General features: G+C 44.7%; 1 protein-coding gene across 4 annotated transcripts in view; it reads right to left on the bottom strand.

Annotated features, from left to right (window-relative positions):
* Nucleotides 1-10109: 10109 nt before the first annotated feature.
* The window catches only part of KLHL29 (kelch like family member 29), a 332691-nt gene continuing 327309 nt past the window's right edge, over nt 10110-15491 (bottom strand). For all 4 annotated transcript variants that reach the window (XM_039462530.2, XM_074394613.1, XM_074394622.1 and 1 more), the window contains one exon: nt 10110-14664. In XM_039462530.2, coding sequence (XP_039318464.1) covers nt 14481-14664 — 184 coding nt within the window. In that variant the 3' untranslated portion in view covers nt 10110-14480. The remainder of the gene's footprint in view (nt 14665-15491) is intronic.

Below are 15491 nucleotides of genomic sequence, written 5' to 3'. Positions count from 1 at the left end.
ACAGTAGTGTAGTCCCCATATAGTTTCTTCAGCTGCAGTCCACACTAGTGTTTGTAAATTTCTCAGTGGCCTAGGCTGAGAGTTTGTGGCAACAGTGGCCCAGCCTTGCCAGGGATGGGCTCACCAGCCTGTTTCTCAGATTGAGGGTGTGTGTGTGCACATGGTGGTTCAGCCAGCTTGGGGTCTGGCTCACTGAGGTTGGGAGCACAGGGCTATTACTTTGTCCAGGAGCATGGGTTGTGTGGCTGGCCTGAGGGCAAGCCCATAATGCTGTTTTTCAGGCTTGAGGCACAGCTGCATGATTGCTCAGTTGGTCTGGAGACATGTCTGCTGAGCGTGGGCCGTAGGACTGTTTCTCTGGCTTAGAGCATGGGCATACAGCTGCTTGGTTGGCCTGGAGTATGTCTACTGGGTGGTGGTCCAGAGGGCTACTTCTCAGGTCTAGGATATGGTAGGATATGGTTGCACAGCTGCTTGGCTGACCTGGGGGTATGTCTGCCTTAGGCAGTTCATGGGGCTGTTTCTCAGGTGTGGAATTTAGGCACTCAGCTGTTCAGCTGGCCTGGGGACGCATCCCTAAGGGGTGACCAATTGGGCTGTTTCTTAGGCCGGGCCATTGGTGCACAGCTACTTGGCTGGCCTTGGGGCTTAACCTCTAGGGCAGCCTGTGGAGCTCTCAGTCCCGGGTTTGGGCACATAGCTGCTCAGCTGGGCTGGGGTCATTTTTGCCAGGGGCAGCCCATAGAGCTGCTTCTCATGATCTGATTCTGGGCATAGGTTCATTAGGCGGGTCAGGGACTTGTCTGCATGGGGTGGGGGCACCTCAGGGCTATTACGTAGACCCTGGGTATAGGCATATAGCTGTTCTGCTCTCCTAGAAGTGTGTCAGTTGCTTGGAGGCTTGAGGGGCAGGGCACGTAGCAGTTTGGCTGGCTCAAGTGTATGTTCACCCTGGGCAGGACTCCCACACTGTTCCTCTGGCTGGAAGTGAGGGTAGTGGGAGTCGGTTTCCTGTTGTGCAGGACCAGTGTCACAGCTGATGCTGGGGCTTTATGCTGCTGGGATGTGGTGTTCAGCCACCAGTGTAGGATTGGTGGAATGAAGATGGAGCCCGGTGCTGGAGAGATGCAGTGGCTACTGGCCTGCAGTTGAGGGTGCACTTCAGAGGTGGCTCTGGTCTCAAGATGGTAGAGTGCTGCAGCAGCTTGGCTCACAGGGGATAGGGGAATGGAGAGCGCACTTTGTGTTCATAATCTCAGGCAATGCAGCTGGATGAATTCCCGGCAACTCTCCAAACTGTGGGATTCTCTTGTTGTAAGGACTGTGGCAGTGGGGTTGATGGAGATCTTCTGCTTACCTGTTCCCTGTGATGGGAAGTCCCTCATGACTCTAGGCAGATCTGATTTGGGCAGGAGAGACAGGGCTGCAGACACTGGGTGCCTCCACACTGCCCTCCTGACTTTTTTTTTTTTTTTTTTTTTTTTTGATTTTGAGACTGAGTCTCACTCTGTCTCCTAGGCTGGAGTGTAGTGGCATGTTCTCTTGTAGAAATCTTGCAACCTCTGTCTCCTGGGTTCAAGTCATTCTCCTGAGTAGCTGGGATTACAGGCATGCGCCATCATGCCCAGCTAATTTTTGCATTTTTAGTAGATATGGGGTTTTACCATGTTGGCCCAGCTGGTCTCAAACTCCTGAACTCAACTGATCCACTGGCCTCAGTCTCCCAAAATGCTGGGATTACAGGTGTGAGCCACCACGCCCGGCCTGCCCTCCAGACTTTGATCACCACAGGTAGGTCTGCACTCCCGTGCTGTACTCCAGTACCCTCCCTTTGACACTTCAGTCAATTCTTAGCTGTTTATTTGTTGCTTTTGCTGTTTCTTGTGGGAAGAATGAATGCCAGGTATCTCTAGTCAGTTATCTTGTTCCTGAGGTTAGAGGGTTTTTTTGCTGCCAAATCACTGCCTCCTTTATGGCTTTTGGTGGCACCTTAAGCCCAGGTTTACCTTAGCACTAGTAAATGATGGGAGAGCTGCCCTTACAAATGAGGGAGGTCCCAGAGGGGATATCCAGGCTGTGTAGGAAGGTTGCCTAAGGACTCGTGTCCAGGAGACATGTAGGATGAACCTCCCACAGCATGGCGCTGTTCAACAGCCATTTGCGTTGGTGTCTTGTTTGGCAGAGTTATAGAGCAAAGTTTCCAGGGCTGGGGATGTCCTTCCTTCCCACTTTGTCTCTGCAAGTCCTCAAGGATATTTCTCCCTTTAGGCACTTGTGATGCTTTCTGTGGGTTAATGTAAGGACAGGGCTCCTGCCAGGAACCCAGAATGGTGGGGAAGCTGGTTGTCCGCCTTAATCTCACTTTTCCCAGGGCAGAAACAGTGAGTTGGGGGGAAGTTTTCCATGTGCTTGGTGCCAGGCAGAATGGGGGAGAGGGTGTCATGGATGTGGAAATCCTATTCTCTTACCATCTGCTTGGCGTTTTTTTCACTTCTCTGCAGCCCTGGGAACTGTCTCGTTTTCATATATGAGTTCTGGGATATTTTTGGTGATGGTCTTGGCACTGTATATTTGTTTTTGGTTTTCTGGATGGAGTAGGGGAAGTGAAGCAAGCTTGCTTCTACGCTGCCATTTTGGAGCCGAGAATTTCTTTTAAAGTTTTTAATTATTTCAGCATCTGAGCAGTCTTGTGGTTGGCTTTGTTGATTGCTTTTCCTCTTGAGACTTGTTTAATGTATTCCTAGTTCCTTGTATGTCAAGTTGTTTTGGACTGTGTCCTGGACATTTTGAATATTCTTTATACTGTTCTGGGCTCTGTTATACTCTTAAAGAGAAGACTGACCTTTTTTGTTTTAGCAGACAGTCAACTCAGCTAGGTTCAGACCAAAAGTCCTGGCTTAGTTCCTGTGGGCTCTGTTCCCATTGTCAGTTTAGTTTCCAAAGATTTGTAGTACCTTTCTGTTGTATCCCTGTGTTAGGCTGAATAACGGCTCCTCAAGGGTGTCCATTGCCGAATCCTCAGAACCTGTGAATATGTTCTCTTATGTGGTAAAGGAGACTTTACGGGCGTGATAAAGGATCTTGAGATGAGACGGGAGATTATTGTGGATCAGTGTGTGGGCCCAATGTAATCCCAAGGATCCTCCTAGGAGAGAGACAGGAGAATTAGGAAAATGAGATATGACAGCTAAAGCAGAGGTTGGTGAAATTTGAAGATGGAATAAGGGACCAGAAGCCATGGAGTGCAGGTGGCCACTGGAAGTCAGAAAAGGCAAGGAAGTGGATTCTTCCCTAAAGCCTTCAGAACACAGGTCTGCTGACACCTTAGTTTTAGCTCCTAAGACCCATTTTGGGACTTCTGACTTCCCAAATCATAAGATAATAAATTTGTTGTCTTAAAGCCACTAATTTTGCAGTGATTCTTTATGACAACCCTAGGAAACTAATATAGTTCTCCATGTGCACCACCGAGGGGCAAGCCTAAGAACCCGGTGGTGGTCTGCATCATAGTTCAGATCTCACAGCCTTTCCTCTCTTGATCCTGGTCAGTTCTACATGTGGGTAGCTCAGGATTTTGTGCAATAATTGAAAGGACCCTTTTCTCCAGCTCCTTACCCTCTGTGATCCTCCCCTGACTCTCAGGCTCCTAAGAGGCTCCTTCCCTGGTAACCTGGCCAGGGAGACAAGAACCCTTAGGGATACTTTTGATATCATGGCCACTGCTGCCATGAGGAGGCTAATGCTTTCCTAGGGCTCATCTGGGTCTGGGTCTGGATAGCCTAATGAGAGGGTTTTTCTTCTGGGATTGTGGCTTCCCTAGAGAATAAACTAGGAGATAAGGGGTAAAAGGCAAACTCAGGAAAGCCACCATCATGTGGGTCATTCTTTGACTTCATTTTCCTACCCAGTTTGCTGGCTTTGTTTTTCTTTTTTAAATTTCTCAGAGCCTGTTAATAATTGTTTTCTGTCTTCTCTTCAAGAGTTTTAGCTGTAATCAATGGGAAAGATGCAGTAGAGTATACCTACACCGTCTTAACCGGAACTGGAAGTTTCTTCACTTCTTTGTTACTTAAAAAATTTCCTGGTCTTCTTTTTCCCCTTCTATTTATCTTAAGGCATTATTTGTTTTGTATTCACTGTTATGTCCTTTCTAGTTTAGCCTACATTTCTAAAATAAATTTTTGCTAATTCTCCCTGAGTTATTTTACTTCATTTGTAAGTTTTTCTAATTTGGAGTTATATTGTTCTTTCATTTCCTGTATTATTGTCACGTGCCCTTTTGCTTGTGTTGAGATATTAGGTTCTCATTTTCTTCTGTTGGTGTGTCTTTCTGCAGTGCTTTTATTGCCTATGGGGTAGCCTTCTCCTTTTGAAGTTTTTTCTTATAATATATTTATATAGTATTTCCTCTCAATCCTTTTGTTGCTTATTTTTACATGGAATTACGGTTCTTGAACTTTTAGAAGGAAGCCTAGATTTCATGGCTCTGGAGCTTGCTCTCCTGTTATTTTTGTGAAATGTTGAAATACATGGCTGCTGACTTTCTAAAATCTCCTCACTTTTCTCCCCTCACCTCCTTCTATCTGGACCTCTTTTTTATTTGTTCCTTTTGTCCCCATGCTGTTCAATTCAGATTCTTTCCCTGGTAGTTTTTCCTTAATCTGGGCTCTGTTCTGGAAGAGGGCTTGGGCTGATTAGTTTTGAGGATTCACAAGGCTCATCCTTGCCATGGAACCCTTGCACTCACCCGGGAGCTGGGGCGCACAGCTCCTCTCACTGCCTGCTGCTCTTCTCAGTGTGGCCTCTGCACATGTCCGCGAGTCCCTGTGGGTTCTCAGTTCCGCTCCCTGCCAGTTACTTTCCTCTCCTTTCTTCCTCACACAGGTGTACCACAGAGTCTCATAGGTGTTGGTGGTGTGTTCCTCCTCACTTGAGATTTGGAGTTCCACGGAGTCTTTACTATTCAATTTTGTTTTCGGTGTTGTCCATGAGTCTTTTGATTTTTCATCCTGGTTTCTCTGTCTGTTTTTAATGGGGAATTCTGGAAGATTTAAAACACTGCATGGCCACTGCCTCCATCTACCTAAGTTATCTTGGTGAAAGGCATGCTCTTCTGCCAAGCACACATTCTAGGTAAGAAACTCACGGGAGAGAAGTGAAGATTTAGCACAGTCACTGATGGAAATAAGAAAGAGCTATCTGAGAGTAAGGTGAGGGCATGGTTGGGGGTGGGGGCACCAGCAGCAGTCTGTGTGAATGTGGGCTTTCCCTCTGCTTGCAGCTGTCACCCCAAGTGAAACATCAGAGGAGGCTGATAGTTGAATTAAGTTAGGACTGCAGTTTTGTCTTGTTTATCCAATAGAAGGACTACAATGTTAGGAAAGTCACATAATTTGGGGGAGAAGAATTCCATTCTCGGGAAGTAAAACCAGGGTGGGGCTGCTAAATTGGGAGGCAATGGAAAGGATCAAGAAACTGAATGTCTCTAAGGAAACTAAAGAGCGAATGTAGTAGTAGACCACGTGAATGTGCCAGATGGAGGCTTGCCAGAGATCTTGTGGGTAGAGCAGAGCCAGGTAACAACCACACATTAGGTGCAGGCTAATATACCTGATCTCTATAAATTATTAGATGCTCTGGAATTTCCAACTTCTCAACAAATGGTAAATCAGTAAGCCTTGCTGTATATCATCATATCATCACAGCAGTTTAAGAGCCACAAAGAAGATCATAGGCTCAAGAAATTTTGGAAGTATTCCTAAAAACACATAAATAGCCCTAGTCATGTGTCTGTGGGTATCTACATAGAGCACAGAGCTTTTCTAACATTCTCATTGTGGCAACAAAGCAAAGTTAATTTTGATGTGAGATGATAGTCTTTCTAAACATTGTGTATGGTTACTCTTTGCTTATAGCTGAACATTTCTTGAGAAAGTGTTGGAAATTAATTACAAATTTCTATTTTAGCATTTCAATGAGTGCAAAGTATTTTAACAAGACTTTGCAAACAGGACATCTTTTTAGAAAGAAATGCGACAATCCACAATAACATTATACTTAGTATGTTACTGAATTCATAAAGGCTATTTGTGGTGGGGAGTCTCAACTTATGTCACATATTTAATAGAAACATCAGTAAGCTGTCAGTTCTGTAGTTTATCATACTTTAATAAAGAAATTTAACAGATTATATTTGAAATGGAGCAAAGAAAGGAGTAATTGTCTATCACACCGTAAAAAATCAGTTACAGATCTTTGGAATGTTTCTTTACACTAATTTCCACATTGTTTGAACTTCAGTATTTAATCACAGAAACAGAAAAGCAACCCTAGATTCTCAAGCTCTTATGGCTAGAATTGGATGCAATTTGGCTTTCTATAAATACCAATGTTAATCTAATACAAATATTAAAAAGAATATTTTTATGCTTTACTATATTTTAATGATGATACTAGAGTTAATGTGAAAGCTTTCAATTTTTAAATATAGGTGGGACAAATGACTACTCTATTTTTTGCTGCAGGTGACTTAAAAAGATTGTCATGTTGTTCAAAATTAAAGTATAAAATGTCCAAGAGCCTTTTCCAGAAGTTGTCAGGTCACACTTTTGTGCTGTCTTTGGATATGTGGGTTGGGTGTTTTAGTTTATATGTAGAGCAGTTATTGCAGGTATGTTTATTGGAAATTTTTCAATTAAAATATTACAGAATGAGTAGAGAGAGACTAAAGTCTTCTGGACAGATGATTCCTATGAAACATTTTGCTGCATTCAGAAAAGGATTTTATCAACTTCAGAGAATATCAATCCTGTTTCTTCTGCTACCATATAAGAACATATCTATTTTTCTTTTCTTTTCTTTTCTTTTCTTTTCTTTTCTTTCTTTCTTTCTTTCTTTCTTTTTTTTTTTAAGACAGAGTCTTACTCTGTCACTCAGGCTGGAGTGCAGTGGTGTGATCTTGGCTCACTGCAGCCTCTGCCTCCTGGGTTCAAGTAATTCTCCTGCTTCAGCCTCCCAAGTAGCTGGGATTATAAGCATGTACCACCACACCTGGCTAATTTTTGTATTTTTAGTAGAGACAGAGTTTCACTATGTTGGCCAAGCTGGTCTTGAACTCCTAACCTCAAGTGATTCACCTGCCTTGACCTCCCAAAGTGCTGGGATTACAGGTGTGAGTCACTGTGCCCAGACCCTGTATCTATTTTTCTTCAAACATATTTTGAGAATTCTAGATTAGAATTTGTTTCTGAGTCTTCACAAAATTACAATTACTTTCTGTTGTGTTGCTTTCAGAAACGAGGGCAGAATGTGTTGACTTGAGAATTCCATGTGATTATTTGAGCTTGTGTCATAATTTAAAACAGAAAAAATCTTGGGACTGGAGGGTAATGGCCATTGGGAAAAGTCTGCCTTTTGTATCCAGTTTAGTAAAGTTAGAGTGAATATTAGTCTGTTTTTGATTCTAAGAAATCTGTAGTAAAGAAATCTATTTGACCTTGATAAACCCAGCATTTCTCAAATTTATTTAATCTCAAAGCCTTATATATTACTGTTCATAGCAGCACTATTAATAATAGCCTAAATGTGGAAATAACCCAAATGTCTGATAACTGATGAATAGATAAATAAAATGTACTCATTTTTGCATATATCCATTGTATGTATCTGTGTAATGCCATAGTATTGGGCCATAAAAAAATGAAGTACTGACATATGCTCCAGCATGGATGAACCTTGAGAACACGTTGTGTTGATGAACCTTGAGAACACGTAAGTGAAAGAAGCCAGAAAGACAAGGCCACCGTATCATATGCTTTCATTTTTGTGAAACATTCACAATAGTCACTCTACAGAGAAAAAGTAGATTAGTGGTTGCCAGGGATTAGGGGTGGGGGAGAGTGGAGAGTGTGCTAATGGGTACAGGTTTCTTTTTGGGGTGATGAAAGTGCTCTGCAATTACTGGTTGCTGGACTCATGAATATGCTGAAAAACTACTTTAAAAGGGTGAAGTGTATGGATGTGAATTATATGTCAATAAAGCTGTTATTTAAAAACTCCATAGAAAAGGGGCTACAGCAACAATTAGGGCAAGAAGTGATAAGGGTTTAAAAAATAAAGCAGTGGTGATAGAAAGGGACTGGAGAATTTAGGGGGTGAACTGAAGAGCCTCAATGGCTGATTTGTGCTGACAGGAATGTAAAGTCCCCGGGCTGACACCCTAAGGAGACAGTGCTCCTGGGTCCTCTGGTGCACAGGTTTGCACTTGAGCCGTGGCCAGCTTCACTGACAAGGAAGGAATTCTGTATACAAAGTGAACGAAAACCCTTTAACTAAAACTGCTAATGGCACAAACTGCCATTACCTGTGCACCACCCTAATACTTCTTCAGTCATCTGTAGACGCAGGGCTGGCTACAGCGGCACACTTGCTTATACCTTTACATGTGCTGCCGCCAATGGAGTTGGGGTGATCTGGCTGGCGCTGCGCACCAGGGCGAGGCGGCTCACGGTGGGAGGTGGAGAAGGCAGTCTTACTGACCTAGTATGAGCCACTCAAAGGCTGTCCTCATTTTCTAGGAGGAAATGCACCCAAATGACCTGCATATGTTCCAGAGTGGGCAGCAGAGAGCATGCATGGCAAGTGTGGATGGTGAACGCACATTCTTGGAGTCTCGTTTTTTTTCTGTAAAGAGATCCACAGACTTCCTCTTTGGGTCTACACCCAACAGCACCTCTCAGTCTTCTTTTTACCATCATGTGAGAACAGCAGGCGTCTTGAGGTTGAGTCCTTATGTTATTCATCTGCTTGACCCAGCTGGGAAAACTTTGTGTATCCTCGGGCGCCAAGGTAATGATATTCACTTTGGGGCTGAGGCTGCTGTGGTCAGTGCTTATGCTGTTCTCTCCTCTCCTCTGCTCTCCCAGTCCCGGGTTGTGGTTCGACAAGAATGTGAGGAGCTCCTTGAGAGTCCATGACACAGTGCAGGCTCACAGCAGAACTTTCGAATGAGGCGACAGCGGATGGTCTAATGTCTCAGTGAGTGGATGCTTTCCTTACCCCAGTCCCAGGTTTTCTGTTTAAAGCCAAAGCCTTCATTATGTTGCTGAGACTCTTACCAGGTGTTTTAAAAACTACTTCTACAGAGGACTGTTTCTAACAGAGCTGAATGTCTATCCCATCCACAGAGATCTCTGTTTTCTTATTAGGGATTTTTGAGGTAGCCTAGGGAGGAGGATTGTGCCTTAAAAACTGCAGGCAGACTTGAGGGGCTGTATAGCCCGAGCTCCCAGCGTCTTACCGAGCTGGGTTTGAATGCTGAGATGCTGTAAACCTGCTCTCTTCTTAAGGACTCAGGGCAACACAGCCTCACCCCTGCAATGGGGATAACCATCCTGTGCAGGACTGTCATGAGCGTGAAACCCAATAGTGTACATAGAGCATCTGGGGCATGGTCTAACTGTAATTGGGCAAACCACTTTTCTGAGACTGTTTCTTCTTCTTAAAGGGGAAAATGAGGCCCTGTGCCTTTTAGGGTAGTTGAGAGGATAAAATGAGTTGATGGGTATAATTATGCTATATACATACATTAAGGTTCAATTAGAGGAGACATGCACAGGGATCTTAATAACCCATTCCAGAGTTTAGCACGAATGCATGGCAGCATATTTTTTTATTTGTAATTCTCTTTGTTACTTGATAGTGAACTCTAACTTCTCCATTGTTTATAGTACCCAAAATAGGAGATGGTCTTTACAAAAGAGAATTTCTCAGACTGAAATTCTGGGGAAAGGGCCAGGCATGGTGGCTCATGTCTGTAATCCCAGCACTTTGGGAGGATCATCTGAGGTCCAGAGTTTGAGACCAGCCTGGCCAACATGACGAAAGCCCATCTCTACTAAAAATACAAAAATTAGCCAGGTGTGATGGTGGGCATCTATAATCCCAGCACTTGGGAGGCTCAGGCAGGAGAATTGCTTGAACTCGGGAGGTAGAGGTTGCAGTGAGCCGAGATCATGCCATTGCATTAGAGCCTGGGTGACAGAGCGAGACTCCATCTCCAAAAATAAAAGGAAATTCTGGAGAAAGATTCTCTGTCCCTCACTACCCATTTAAAAAAATATATGTTTATATCTTTATAATAAAAATAATGTCATTACAGAAATTCTGGACAAGAGAGAAGAAAAATTGCCCACAGTTCCATGAGTATAACTAAGAGTTTTTTTTCTGACTGCAAATCTGGTCATTAAAAATGTACGCATCTTACCTATCTTTAGATGTATATCTTCTATATCTTTATATACATATATGACATGCCCACAATCATATAAAAATAGCCACCATTTCCCCTTTTCTAAGTGTTTTCCATGTTGCCGCATGTCTGTAGTATCAGTTGTCTCACAGAACTGTGAAGACCTTGTGCTGCCAGTGCGCAGCACAGTGTTGGATGCGTTGTTAGTGTCAGCAAATGCGAGCAATTTTTTATTATGGTGGTCCCTGAGCATCGGCAGGGGACTGGTTCCTGGAACCCCAGGGATGCCAAAACCATGGGTGCTCAAATCCCTGATATTAAATGGGATAGTAGTATTTGCATATAATCTCTGCACATCCCCCAGTGTACTTCCCATTATCTCTAGGTGACTTATAATACCTAACACAATGTAAAGGTGATGTAGATGGCTGTTACACGGTATTGTTTTTTCACTTGTATTATTCTGTATTGGTTTTTTGGCCCCCATTTTTTGCCACGCACGGTAGGTTGTATCTGGATGGGGAAACGGGAGATCTGGATGGCAGCTGCGTTTGACTTTTCTAACAGTTTTATGATTTCCTCAGGGATGCTCAGAGTGGATTCACCAGGTCAGGTGTGAATACTCCTGCGGCTCTCGATACCGGGCCTCACTGTTCTCTAAAAGCACTGTTTTGGTTGACAGGACCCTTCACTGCTCATGAGGTTCACGGCTCCTCATGAGCACTTGGATTCCCTCTCCCCAAATTTTTCTTAGGTTTGGGGAGCTAATTTAGTAGCTAAAAGATGTTACTACCTCACCGTTGTGGTTTTCATTATTTAACAACTGCCATTGTTGAGTTTGTTGTTGTATGTTTACTGGCAACATTTCTTCTTGGTTGGGTCTGTTTAAGACCTATTCTCTTTAACTGTTGGAATCACTTAACATTTTCTTATTGAATTACATGGGTTCTTTAATAAAGATATAAATCCTTTGTCATATGGACTGCAAATATTTTTTCTAACTGTTCTCTTACTTTGGCTATGGGTTTTTTAAAAAAAATCCTACACGTGTAATGCGAACCATCTCCTGTTTGTGGCCGTCACAGTGAACTTTCTCACTGTTCATGTCAGCTCTGATGGTTGCACCTGGACCTTCCCCTTCGTCACATAGACTGCTGATATAGTGGACACACGTCTTCTATGGCGAAATGCAATTTATTCAGTCCCCAGGATTAAGTCTGAAATACACAGACTCTTCATAGACCCAGAGAGTGTGTTTCTCTTGATTTGGGAAATGAGGTGGACAGGAAAGGAGTTAACAAAATGATTTTGCTTGATTTTTATCTCAAGTTATTTTAGCCCTTCATGACTGGTGTACTCTAGATATTCTCCATCCTTTAGGACTGAAGGTATCACTGCAAATACTTATTTGACAAGAGTATGGTCCACTCATCATAAAGCCTCGGCCAAGTTCTCTGAACATCTCCCTCTCTCACCTACCCTGACCACCGCCTTCCAATTTTTTTTTTTGGCAAGAAGACCCTTAGTCTTGGTGAGATTTGTAGATTAATGGTATGGGCTCTTCACATGGATGACAAAGCTGGCCAGTCTGCCTTCAGCGAATCTGTGAAATCTACACTTCTTTCCCTTCCAGAGGATGGGCACTCCCATCTGTCACTCTACCTTTCACCCCGGGGAGCTTGGCATGTGAGTCCTTAGCATAGCAAGGTAGGTCTATACAGCAGCCTAGAGGCAGCCCCAGCCATGACTGAAAAAGGCATGTCAGGCCCCCCAACTGGATTTTAGGATAGGATAGAAATTACCCTGTATTCCTCTTCCTGGAGAAAGTGTGTTGTGTCTCTTACTAGGCTCATGAGCTGGACTTGCCATGTGGCTCTGGCACTGTCAAAAGGAAGTGGGTCCCTGGCACAGGAGTGATACCAGTGGGAAGCTGACAGGTCTGAAGCTTTCAGTTGCACATGTGTAATAAGAAGAACACTTTAATGAAAGGCAGAGCCTCAGAGTCAGTCCAGGGTGCTTGCAAGTCCCTCTCATCTTTGACCTTCAGTTGTCTTTTCTTCTTAGCTTCCTTTCCAACTCTGTACCTCCCCTCACTGTCGAGTCCCATCCTTTCTAATCATCGAGATGTGCACTAAAGTCTATATAAGAGAACCCAGACAGCTGATGTATGAGGGGTAGCCTGGGTTTTGCATCCCTGTGGCAGGATGATGACACACAAAGACATTACATTGGCTTCCAAGTCTAGATCTATAAATATATTTATTATAATATAACAAGAACTTAACAATAAACATATACTATGTACAATACCATTACAGAGAACCCTGTTTTATATCATTCACAGAAATAGCCAGTTTTGCTCCAGTGTGATAGATGAGGAGAGAAACGAATTTCAATGTCATCTGTGTTGAGTCTCGCTGACCACTAGAACCTCCTTTGGAGGCAGACGCACACCAATGCTAACATTAGCCCTGCCCCAGGCAGTTAGGAATTTGTGCTCCAGTCCTTGGGTTCACACTTGCACCCTGTTTGACATAAATACTTTAAATGACATACAATGTATGTAGTTTTGTGCTTATTACTTTTTAAAATAATAAATAATATTAAAAACTGCATAACGAAGCTCGGTAACTTGTCCAAGTGGGAGCCACACTTGTAGTGCTAGAAGTGGATGCCCAACGTTAGAACTGGAATTTTGTGTCATCCAATGCTGAAAGATGGAAAGCGTGTCCTGTCTTTTTCTCTTATAAATGGTTGTTATCATGAAATGACGGCAAGTTGACTTCCCAGATATAAAAGTGGTAAATGTGTATTTGGTACCAACTTCGACTCAACAGCGCAGTGGCGGCGGCGGTGGCGGCAGCATTCTTCCTGCCTTGGAATGGAAACTGTCTATCGTGTGAGGTTTGAGGGGCTAAGGACTAGCGGGAGGGCCTTTCCCTTTTGAGCCACGGTGTGACCTCCCTCCTGGCTTCCCTTTTCTCAGGTTCATATGTGACAAGAAGAGTGGTTCTGCTCACGCCCTCAGGCCTTGGCTGTCATGGCTCGACTAAGAAGGCTGTCCCCATCCTGAGAGCTCTTGCGGCAGGTGCCTTAATATATAGCTATGAATATCAAAAATAGTCTCCTGTGCTTTATAGATGCTCATTCTCCCTCCTTCCCTTCCCACTGGCTTGGGTCCTCAGCTTGACCTCATGGAGGGAGCTGGGCCGGTGTCCAGAGCCAGAACTGGGCTCCTTCTAGAACAGACTCTTCTTCCTTGGGTAATGCCTCCATGAGGCACAGCTTTTATGGGGCTGTCTGGGAGTTACTTTTTCTAAAAATAAAATGGGGGCATCGCCCACCCCAGGAGAGATCCTCTATTCTGCACATAGAAAAATGAGAGCAAATGCCCCCCTCTGGCACTACCTACAAAGAGCTTTGGGAATTCCCACATTATCCCTCTTGTGGCCTCCTCCTCCTCTCAGTACTTAAAAATAGCCTTTTTGTTTATCAAGAAAATGCCTCAGAAATCTAAATAATTCATACTGGGTAAGAGAAAGCTAGCGCAATCACTTTGTCCTTCTCCAGCAAAAACACAGTAGAAAAACCTGTGAAGGATGGCCGGCTGTATCTGCTCCCCGGCTGTCCCGTGGCTGCCGCCCCTTGCTCAGTGCGGGCAGCTGGGCTTCTCTTCCGCCCTGGTGGGGACCAGCAGCTTCCTAGGCCTTGTGATGCACAGTATTGTCCCTTGTTTTCTGTCGGCCACTGAAAGTGTAGATTGGTTAAAAAACAAAAGTAGGAATCAAAGTGATAAGGACACTTTGATCTTATTCCAAGAGAGCCTGATGCCTAGTGTTGTCATAAAATAACAGATCTATGGTTGTTTAGGGATCAAGCTTACTCTGCAGGAAGGAAAAAAACAGCTGCTCTCTCCCAGTTGAAAAATACGTGAAACTCTATTGCACCTGGCAGAGCGAGCACCCCCGTTCAGAGTGCACGCCTGCGCAGGAGGCAGCCAGCCTGGCGGCGGGGTCGTGGTTCCTGCTGCTCTGAGCGCGGTGCCACTGTTTCACCCAAAGGCGAGGATGATTTCCTACATTCAATGTAGAGCATATTCAACATGTTGAACGCAGTGAGTTCCTTGATTGTGTTTTGTTGGCTTCTTGTTGGTGTCGCTGGAAAATTATCATTGTGTGGCACCTGCCTCACTGGACTTGTCCACAGTCTTGTTGTGGGCTTTCTGCTGGCGTCAGCCGCTTTGGATGTATTTCTTGATCACGACGCAGCCGTGTCTGAACACGGGGCAGGGCATGTGGGGGAGGAGGGTCCATGTGTTGGTTGTGGGCTCATAGGCTTCCATGTTGCCCAGCGCGGGCCCCTCACTGCTGACAATGCCTCCAGTTGCATAAATCTTGCCATCGAGCACCACGGCACTGTTGGGGGAAAGCCGGGACAGAATTAGGTATTTTACTTCCAACCTGGCCCTGGAGATAGGTTCTCAACATCGTGTCCTGTGGTAGGCTGTCTGTACCTTTTGCAAAACTCATCTGAGATCTTGCTGCCCTTCTTTGCCCTCTGACTTGGGCTGGCATAAGAAAAACTCCAGGGCCAGGCAGGACGCTGTGCTATGCCACCCTGTGAGCAGCAGAAGGCACTCCCTCCCCGCCTCACCAGCGTGACTAACCACGGCTGTGAGAGGAAAGATCTCTGTGCGGGCACTCAGCTCAGGTCACTGAGGCTTTCTGGAGACTCTTTTGTTGTGTGGCACGCGCAGCCTTCCTATGGCTCAAATCAAATTGCGGACATGACTCACAAGAATGACGGGAGATAATAATAAGGAACGCAACTGGAATTGAACGTCAGCCACTGGACTGGGAGCTCCACCTGCCAAGGTGCTCCTGTGTGACCTGGTGCCGCTGCCCACCCAGGATTGCAAGGGCTGGGCATGCCCTGCAGGGTGACTGCTGGCTGTGCCCGGACCCCTTCCCTATATGACTCTCACTGGCTTGGTCCTGTTGTCTCAGTCACTTCCTCTCGTCATGAGGGCTCAGCATCTGGCCCCTCTCTGCACTTACTCCCTTAATGCGTTTCAGCTACCTCTTTGCACCAACGTCCTCATCCTTGTTTCTAGCCCTGACTCTTTTATTTTAGCTAATGGCCATTTTTTCCTGGCTATTCCCTGACATTGGACACATACCTTTTCAAAGGCTCCACTGTTTCTGAAATGTCTTAAACAGAACACATCAGTCTGAACTTCTTA

The sequence above is a fragment of the Saimiri boliviensis genome, chromosome 1, assembly GCF_048565385.1.
Source record: "Saimiri boliviensis isolate mSaiBol1 chromosome 1, mSaiBol1.pri, whole genome shotgun sequence".
Classification (NCBI taxonomy): Eukaryota; Metazoa; Chordata; class Mammalia; order Primates; family Cebidae; genus Saimiri; species Saimiri boliviensis.
This window is presented reverse-complemented; position numbering and strand designations above follow the sequence as displayed.